This window comes from Protomyctophum bolini (assembly GCF_963924005.1).
Source record: "Protomyctophum bolini genome assembly, chromosome: 7".
In the NCBI taxonomy this organism is placed as follows: Eukaryota; Metazoa; Chordata; class Actinopteri; order Myctophiformes; family Myctophidae; genus Protomyctophum; species Protomyctophum bolini.
In genome coordinates, this window is record NC_137868.1 from 731,283 (window position 1) to 741,282 (window position 10,000).

At 44.4% G+C, this 10,000-nt stretch overlaps 1 protein-coding gene and 1 long non-coding RNA gene across 2 annotated transcripts in view; both read left to right on the forward strand.

The window, feature by feature from the left end:
• Nucleotides 1-9,135, forward strand: part of LOC308317931 (uncharacterized protein) — a gene marked incomplete at both ends in the record, with an annotated part of 12,264 nt that extends 3,129 nt beyond the window's left edge. The window contains 4 exons of the mRNA XM_080767277.1: nucleotides 2,063-2,129; nucleotides 7,569-7,757; nucleotides 8,718-8,890; nucleotides 9,130-9,135. Of these exons, the coding sequence (XP_080623403.1) occupies nucleotides 2,063-2,129; nucleotides 7,569-7,757; nucleotides 8,718-8,890; nucleotides 9,130-9,135 (435 nt within the window). The remainder of the gene's footprint in view (nucleotides 1-2,062; nucleotides 2,130-7,568; nucleotides 7,758-8,717; nucleotides 8,891-9,129) is intronic.
• A 650-nt stretch (nucleotides 9,136-9,785) lies between these two features.
• LOC308319133 overlaps nucleotides 9,786-10,000 on the forward strand; it is a 3,489-nt gene continuing 3,274 nt past the window's right edge. Inside the window, exon 1 of the long non-coding RNA XR_013964430.1 lies at nucleotides 9,786-9,825. This is a non-coding gene — a long non-coding RNA (uncharacterized lncRNA). The remainder of the gene's footprint in view (nucleotides 9,826-10,000) is intronic.

Here is a 10,000-nt window from a genome sequence, read left to right on the forward strand (position 1 = left end):
CTGCACACACACAACGTTGAAATAGCAGATCTACAAGCTCATAGCTGCGAGCTCGTATAGGTCTGCTATTTTTGCGAACGCAATGAGCACTTACTATGAGACCTAGCAGATCATGTCTGTCTGTCTGTGTGTGTGTGTGTGTGTGTGTGTGTGTGTCTGTGTGTCCCACCTTTGTGCCCATATATGGAGCTGAGTGATTTCGCAAACACACTCCATATTTGGACGTATAGCTGCTTTGGGGACTCCTTATATGGTTATGGCTAAGTTAAAAACTTAACTAAAAAAAATAACTTAACTTAAATATGTACGAGCTGCGTTCGCTTCCGCGTTTGGTTGGATTGGGGGGTGGGAAGTGAGGACGCTGGGCGTCGACTGTTCGCCGCTTCACCTCCCAATGTATGAATGAATTAACCGTTGTAAAGCGCTTTGAGCACTTGGAAAAGCGCTATAAAAATGCAATTAATTATTGCGAACGCAGTGAGCACTTACTATGAGACCTAGCAGATCATGTCTGTGTGTGTGTCTGTCTGTCTGTCCGTGTGTCTGTCCCGCTATCCAAATATGGAGTGTGTTGCATCAGCAATGACTCAGCTCCATATATGGGCACAAAAGGGGCCAGGTCCACTCAGCTCCATATATGGGCACAAAAGGGGCCAGGTCACTCGGCTCCATATATGGGCACAAAAGGGGCCAGGTCCACTCAGCTCCATATATGGGCACAAAAGGGTGTGTGTGTCTGTCCCGAGTGATTTGTCATTTATTCTAATTGTTATTGCAATTTACGATCTGCGTTCGCTTCCCGCGTTCGCGCGTCTTACTCGTTATTCATTATTTAGTCGCGACTGTGGCTCAGGAGGTAGAGCTGGTCGTCCAGTGAATCCAATGGGTCGGCGGTTCGAATCCCGGCTCCTCCTCCTCCTGTCTACATGTCGAAGTGTCCTTGGCAAGACACTGAACCCCACATTGCTCCCGATGTGCTGGTTGGTGCCTTGCATGGCTTCCGCCGCCATCGGTGTGTGAATGTGTGTGTGAATGGGTGAATGTAATGCACAATATATGTAAAGGTGTGTGAATGGGTGAATGTAATGCACAATCTATATGTAAAGGTGTGTGAATGTGTGTGTGAATGGGTGAATGTAATGCACAATCTATGTAAAGGTGTGTGAATGTGTGTGAGAATGGGTGAATGTAATGCACAATCTATGTAAAGGTGTGTGAATGGGTGAATGTAATGCACAGTCTATGTAAAGGTGTGTGAATGTGTGTGTGAATGGTGAATGTAATGCACAATCTATGTAAAGGTGTGTGAATGTGTGTGTGAATGGGTGAATGTAATGCACAATCTATGTAAAGGTGTGTGAATGGGTGAATGTAATGCACAATCTATGTAAAGGTGTGTGAATGTGTGTGTGAATGGGTGAACGTAATGCACAATCTATGTAAAGCGCCTTGGATAAAGGCGCTATATAAATGCACCATTCACCATTTGATCCAATATCTACGCTGCCAAGATTGTTTTATTATACCTTTGCAGCATAACGCCGAAGTATGTGGCTTTTGATCCATGAATAAACGCTAGTAAACATTCCCAGCATTTGACCGAACTCCGTCTCTCTCTCTCTCTCTCTCTCTCTCTCTCTCTCTCTCTCTCTCTCTCTCTCTCTCTCTCTCTCTCTCTCTCTCTCTCTCTCTCTCCTCTCTCCACATTGACTGAGATGCATGCGTCATCTTGATGGACACAGACTGGACAATGAGTCCACTGTCTGACCACACTGTGTGTGTGTGTGTGTGTGTGGTGGGGGGGGGGGGGGGAGAGAGAGAGAAAGAGAGAGAGAGACTGTTTTATTCTCTTAAACACCTCATTCATGAAACAGTGTTATTCATTTACAATGCATGCTCTCTCTCTCTCTCTGTCCTCTCTCTCTCTCTCTCATCTCTCCTCTCTCTCTCTGTCTCTCTCTCTCTGTCTCTCTGTCACTCTCTCTCTGTCTCTCTCTCTCTCTCTCTTTCTGTCTCTCTCTCTCTCTCTCTCTCTCTTTCTCTCTCTCTCTCTCCCCCACAGCATCCAGCATCCAGGACCACGCCCCCCGATGCCCCGCCCACCATCAGTGTGGCTCCTCCCTCCATTGGTACGACCATTATCGTTTGAACCAATGGGGTTGCGCGATTGTGAAATTATGACCGATATACAGATCTCCAGTTATCTGCAGGGTCATCTCTGGGGGAGAGGTGGTGGAGTTAGCTGCTTTATAGCAGACCGTTTGAGAAGGGGGAGAGTTGGTGGAGTTAGCTGCTTTATAGCAGACAGTTTGAGAGGGGGAGAGGTGGTGGAGTTAGCTGCTTTATAGCAGACAGTTTGAGAGGGGGAGAGGTGGTGGAGTTAGCTGCTTTATAGCAGACAGTTGAGAAGGGGGAGGGTTGGTGAGTTAGCTGCTTTATAGCAGACAGTTTGAGAGGGGGAGAGGTGGTGGAGCCCTCCCCCTATCAAAAAGGAGGAGCAGTGCACCAAAGACATCATGGTGCTGATTCAGGATGCGTATCTGCTTAATATTATTGTTAATATGAACGTCGTATAAAAGCATATAAGTATGCAGACGTATCTCTGACGTTTATACTTCCAATCTTTCATCAAATGTAGAGGCCCTCATCTATGGAACTCCCTATAGATGCTTCACTTAAATCCTCAGTATCCTTAGGCCAATATTCAAAAAACATCTAAAGAAATATCTTATTTCTTCCTCTCTGTAGATTATACATGTTTTTACTTTGATGCGTTATATTTTCTTTTGTGTGTTTTGTTGTTGTATTGTTTATTTCTGTTTTTGTGCAGTCTGTGTTTTTTATTTCTTTACTGCACAGCTGCCCCCCCTTTGCCAACTTGTAGACTTACGGTACAGTCCTATTCGTCCCCGCCTCAATCTCAAAATGACATTGATGGGTACCTATGGGTATTTTATGTTAGACACACCCACAGACACACCCCCCAGATTCTCAGCCACACCCACAGGTTTATTTTAATATGTGGAGTGGCTATTCAACCACCAGGTGGCGTCGGCCCATGATGAGCAGTCTTAATAGTTGTACTGTAAACTAAAGTATCAATACTGTAATATTGAAATACATTGAAATACATACTGTTACAAGTAATATTTATTTGAGTAAGCGGTTAGGGTCCATTTGGTTCCATTTCTACACTCTAAAGTTAAATTATCATTGATGTTACAATATAAATATTGGGGGTCCCAGAGATATAAATGCAATTAAATGGGGGTCCATACTCCATAGACTAATGCATGTCAAACTGGGGGTCCTTGAAATTAAACGGGTTGAGAGTCACTGCTATAGCTGTAAAAACCTTCTCTTATGGGGGTCCCTGGCATATCTTTTCAAATGGGGGTCCCTGGCATATCTTTTCAAATGGGGGTCCCTGGCATATCTTTTCAAATGGGGGTCCCTGGCATATCTCTTCAAATGGGGGTCTCTGGCACACCCCCCCCCCCCAAATGGGGGTCCCTGGCACATCCCCCCCAAATGGGGGTCCCCGGCACAATGGCACATCCCCCCAAATGGGGGTCCCTGGCATATCTCTTCAAATGGGGGGGTCCCTGGCATATCTCTCTTTCATTCTTATCATGTCATATGAAAGCAGGGAATCATAGCTTCAAATTGACATATAAGTTGTTCAGTTTGACCCACCAGTTTTGGAGATATGGCTTTTAGAAAAAGGTCTTGCAGGAGTAGTAGAAAAATAGACCAAGCAGAGAAAATGGGCTTCAAAGCTTTAGTTTTGTGACTTTAGGGGGCGCTGTTTTCCCTTCATTCCCCCATTAGTCAACCAGCAGTGTTGCCATGTATATAATTATAATTAGTTGGCCTTGTTTCTAAAGAAAAGTAGATCCCACTGTATATCAACCTGCGATGGGAGCAGTCCCTATTGATTGAAAGATTATCTATTTATGAAAGAAATAAAATATTTATGTTTTTTTTTTTTTTTATTCATAGAGGGCAAGTGTAATGTTTTAAGGCATATTTGTCTTGTAACCAGGGATTTGGACTTTATTCCAATAGGAAAATTCACATTTATTTGCATTTTTTTTAAAAAAACATATTTTGAGACAATGTATTTATTTTACTGAAAAATAATCGAAATTAAAACCAAAATCGAGGTTTCAGAGAAAATAATCGAGGTTATTGGTTATTGGTTATTTGCAAAATCGTGCAGCCCTACTCTCAACCCCCCTCGCCCCTATATCCCCGGTCTGAGAGGTGTGAAGATCCCACACTGTATTGGAGAGACTGTGGCTGGCTAGTGGCTACCCACCCCCTGCAGCCCACCTAGGCCTTTTCAGCCTTTTCAGTAGGCTATACAATTGTATTACAGATACATAGATATTAGATATTACAGTAGTACAGAACAAATAATGTTTGTTTTTGCCATCTTTGTTGAAGAGTCTGAGTAATTATGTTTTAGTTTATTGTATGCCAGTGTACATTTTTAGTTGGCTAAGACTAGATAGTTTAAGCAGCCTAGGCAGGCCTAAAGTTCAATGGATTGTTCAAAGACTGAGCCAAGCAAGTGTGTGTGTAGGGGGTGGGGGGAGGGGGAGTGCAGGCCTAATTTGATTTCAAAGACCAAGTGCTTCTCCCACCCCCTGCCGTTTACCTGTGTAGGAGCAAAGCAAAGTTACCATGTTTACCCAGGTTAACTGGACTAAGCTCAAGAACTTGTTTACAGCCAGGCCCTGCTCATAGAACATTTCATGGTAGGGGTTCAATGCCTTGCTCAAGGTAGGGGTGGGCGATATGGACAAAAGTTTTATCACAATATTTTTTCAAGCTTATCACGATACACAATATTATCACGATATTTTCGTGCGCGTTTTTTATGGTTATTTTTCAAGTTACTTAACAGTACAAGGTAACAAAAATTTAAGAAATACCATTTAGACATTTAAATACCATGAGAAACACACACACACACACACACCACACTATTATAATGTAGCTGTCAGCAGAAAACGCTTGTCGTCATTTTTTTATATTTTATGTCTTGCAAATGTATGCTCTACCATACTATAGCATCACACAAAAGCAACAGAAATAGCAGATCCGCAAGCTCTGCTTATCGTCTCTGTCGGGTGGAAATCCCATATGTCAAAAACTGTTAAGGATTAAAATTAAAAAAGGGCTAAAGTAGCAGATCTACAAGCTCAAATCATGTCACTTCACTCACACATCTCAAGCTTGTGGATCTTCTACTTTTGGTGCTTTTGTGTCACGCTGTATCAGTGATGTAAATAGGTTTTCAATGTAATGGGTCCCGGGATGCACAGGTGGTCATTCAAATGAGTCCCAAAAAAATGTTGAGTCCCATTTGGCCTTTAGTGTGGTCAACTTTTTGAGGGCACAAGGCACATTTCATCAATAATCATCAAGATAATATTCAGATTAAAGAGATATGCCAGGGACCCCCACCCGAAGAGACACGCCAAGGACCCCCCCTCCATACTCCATAGACCAGTGTTTCCCAACCTGTGTGTCGCGGAGCTTTGGTGCTCCGCTTGATGTGTCCAAGTGCTCCGCGTAATTTGACCGAAATTAAGTTATAGTGTTACTTTCTGTCAAATCAGGCGGCACACTAACTCTCCCCCTTAAGCAATATTATAGCTACTGGGCTGCAGGCTTCTTATTGTTGCGTCATTGTTGTCACATGTCTAACCATTAGACGTGCGATAACTACAACACGGAACAATAGACTCTAACGACCCTCGGCCATTGAAATGTTAATGCTTAGATGCATCCAGAAGTGCATGCATTAGTCTATGGCATAGACCAGTGGTAACCAACCTTTTCAAGCCCAAGAGCCCATTTTATTCCCAATTGTAAGCCAAGATCTACCACTAAAACGTGTTAGAAAAAACACTTGTTTTTTTGCTATTTCTGACAGGCTCAATGCATGTGCACACATCCACACAAAGACTAAAGCTTAAATTAGAATAAATACTTATATTAAGTTATAGTATCAATGTCAAATAATATTAAGACAAATTAGAAATAATTAGTATTAGAAATATTTTGTTTCTCATTTCAATGAATATTCACATTGGCAGATGTTCAAATGACAGTGGCATAACATGACCATATATATTTGCACAGATATGGTGACATACTCTCAGGGTCAGCCCACCTTTAATGAGACTGCTGTGACTGCACTTTATCTGCAAGCGTTTTGAAATCTGGTTCATATTTAGTGATTGCCAGTCTGAGGGCGTCATTAAGATGTGAGTCAGTCATACGAGTTCTAAACTTGGATTTTATTATTTTCATTTGTGAAAAGGCCATTTCACATAAGTACGTGGAACCAAAGTAGGCATGCAGCTTCAGTGCACACGACACAATCAGGGGATACTTCTCTGCTCACAAGAGACCAAAATTCCTTCTCTTTAGCTCTGACCTGCAGGTGACAGTCACTTACTAATCCAATAATCTCCATTTAAATATCTGAAGTTAATGCAAACACATCCTGCATTTTATCGGACAGCAGTTCAATGACAGTAGGCTCAGTAAAGAGGAAAGGGTTTGATACAAAAGCAGCTACTTGACTCATGCGTTGTAGCCTACTTCAACAAGTTTTCATATTTCATATTTATCATATTTTTTGCTCTATGTGTGCATGTGTACAGAATTCAAACTGTAGCATTGATTATTGTCACGGACAGAAGTCATTCTTTCCCTTTGCATATGCCCTGGAGTGCACTCGCCTATTAGTTTGCATTGCAGACTGGTATATTCAGTATATTTTTCTAATTTTTATATGTCCCCGGCACATCCCCCCAAACGGGGGTCCCTGGCACATCCCCCCAAACGGGGGTCCCCGGCACATCCCCCCAAATGGGGGTCCCCGGCACATCTCCCCAAACGGGGGTCCCCGGCACATCCCCCCAAATGGGGGGTCCCCGGCACATACCCCCAAACGGGGGTCCCCGACACACCCCCCCAAATGGGGGTCCCCGGCACATCCCCCAAAATGGGGGGTCCCTGGCACATCCCTTCAAATTTTCATTAAATTTGCAAGCTGTATACTGCACTGGCCTCTGTCCTACTGCCCTACTGCCACCTACTGTCTGTTTATTATATTACACAGTGGGTGAAAAGAAAACGCCCCTTAAGACTAAACCACACCCATCAGAGGTGTGACTTCCATAGGTACCCAGGTACTTTTAAATACCTAGAGGTAACTATGGGTACTGGGCCGGCGAAAAGGAAAGGAACCCCACTGTATGTACTTTTAATCTTTTAAACCAATGACCTCTTCCTACACAGGAAAGGATTCAAAATAAGCCTTCTGGCTTCTTCCCTTCCTTGCATTGTATTTTTGTTTCTTTGATATGTTATTGTCTATTGTACTACATGCTAAATAAATAAACCTAAACCTATAACAAACCAAACTGTTTGAAAATCGGTCGAAAATGTAGCAAGTTGTGGTTATTTAATTGAATGACAACACATCCCATGACAACATGAACTCATGGCGTTTTCTTTCTCGTTTTCTTTTTGCATTGTGACAGCGGAGAGTCGAGTCACCGGAGAGGCCCCTGCCTCCAGTGAAGGGGCCCCTGCCTCCAGTGTAGGGGCCCCTGCCTCCAGTGTAGGGGCCCCTGGCTCCGGCTCCAGCGTGGGCCCCCCAGGGCCCTCCTTCCCGGCCGACCGGAACATCGCAGCGACCGCCAACACCTCCACCGCCAAGATTCCAAGCGGTACGTTGCAATAATACCTTTAACCCAAACTGTGCCACGGACACACGGAAAAAAAAGATAACTTAAAAAAAAAAACATTTAAAAAGTACGTAATTTATTCTAATTGTTGTTATTGCAATTTACGAGCTGCGTTCGCTTCCCGCGTTTGCGCGTCTTACTTGTTATTGTTTTAGCCAAATTTTTAGCGAAAATCGACTGTACGGTTCAGCTAGAACTGTCACGATCTGGTGGTGGTGGTGGTGAGGACCCAAATGCAGGACAGCCAGGCAGGAGTAGTGATCAAAACCCATGGTTGGGTATTTTATTTAACAGGTGAACAGGACACAAATACAGAGTGACACTAAACAATGAACCGACAAGGACTGACTGGGGAACAAGACTAATGTACACAGGAGGGCTGATTGCACATGAGAAACACCTGGGGAAGACAAGAACATAGAACCAAAACAACTAGAACAAGAACATAGACATGCAACAGCTAGATAAACAGAACATAGAATCAAAACAAGTAGAACATAACATAGAAAAACAAGAGCTAGACAGGCAAAGTCTGTGACTGTGACCAGAACGGAAGGAGAAGAAGAAGAAAAGAAAGAGACAACGACAATAAAGGACCAAGTCCTTTCAGGACTGCTCCGTCCTTTAACCCATTCTGACCTGAGATCAGATTCATACGAGGTTTCCACTGGACACACACTGGTCTGATGAACCCATTCTGACCTGAGATCAGATTTTAAAAAATGTCAGTCGTTCTTCGAATTTTTCAAAAATAGCAGACCTACAAGCTCGTATCGCGCCACTCGGTGGCGCGCTACGAGCTTGTAGATCTGCTATTTTTCAATAGGTAAAGCATAACATGATGCTAACACCAAAATGGGTGCCCGGTCAGAATGGGTTAAAAAGAGACAACGACAATAACAATGGATTTAATAATCCACGGAATGTTCTCTTTGCTTTCAGCATCCACAGTGACCCCCGGCCAGACCAACAGCACCAGAATCAAGACCCCCACCCCGGCCCAGACCAACAGCACCAGAATCAAGACCCCCACCCCCACCCAGACCAACAGCACCAGAATCAAGACCCCCACCCCGGCCCAGACCAACAGCACCAACACCACAGCCCAGACTTTGGTGAGTAAAGACAAATGCACCAGTAAGACGCGGGAAGCGAACGCAGCTCGTACATATTTGGGTTTTGGACGTATAGCTGCTTTGGGGACTCCTTATATGGTTATGGCTGAGTCATGGTGACGTAATCACTCAGCTCCATATCTGGGCACAAAAGCGGGACAGACAGACACACAGACAGACAGACACACAGACATGATCTGCTAGGTCTCATAGTAAGTGCTCACTGCGTTCGCAAACAGTGTTAGGGCCAATTCATACTCCTATTTTGCCCACTACGCGGCGCTGTAGTGCCGAAATGATTATGGTTCGTCAGAATTTTTCAGTAGCACCGAAGAGTCGGTGTCATTCCTGAACCAATCAATTGATGACAATAAATGATGTCCCGAGAACAGCGTTTAATTTCTCCTCTCCTCTCCTCTCCTCTCCTCTCCTCTCCTCTCCTCTCCTCTCCTCTCCTCTCCTCTCCTCTCCTCTCCTCTCCTCTCCTCTCCTCTCCTCTCCTCTCCTCTCCTCTCCTCTCTCTCCTCTCCTCTCCTCTCCTCTCCTCTCCTCTCCTCTCCTCTCCTCTCCTCTCCTCTCCTCTCCTCTCTCTCCTCTCCTCTCCTCTCCTCTCCTCTCCTATCCTCTCCTCTCCTCTCCTCTCCTCTCCTCTCCTCTCCTCTCCTCTCCTCTCCTCTCCTCTCCTATCCTCTCCTATCCTCTCCTCTCCTCTCCTCTCCTCTCCTCTCCTCTCCTCTCCTCTCCTCTCCTCTCCTCTCCTCTCCTCTCCTCTCCTCTCCTCTCCTCTCCTATCCTCTCCTCTCCTCTCCTCTCCTCTCCTCTCCTCTCCTCTCCTCTCCTCTCCTCTCCTCTCCTCTCCTCTCCTCTCCTCTCCTCTCCTCTCCTCTCCTCCACAGACCCTCTGCACCCCAAGTTTGTCCACCCCTTCACATACGGTAAGCTGTAGTTTGATACGTTGAGCTGTAGTTTGACAGTAGTATGATTGACAGATGAATATGATTGACATGTGGCTTTATGATTGACAGATGGCTTTATGATTGACAGATGAATATGATTGACATGTGGCTTTATGATTGACAGATGAATATGATTGACATGTGGCTTTATGAT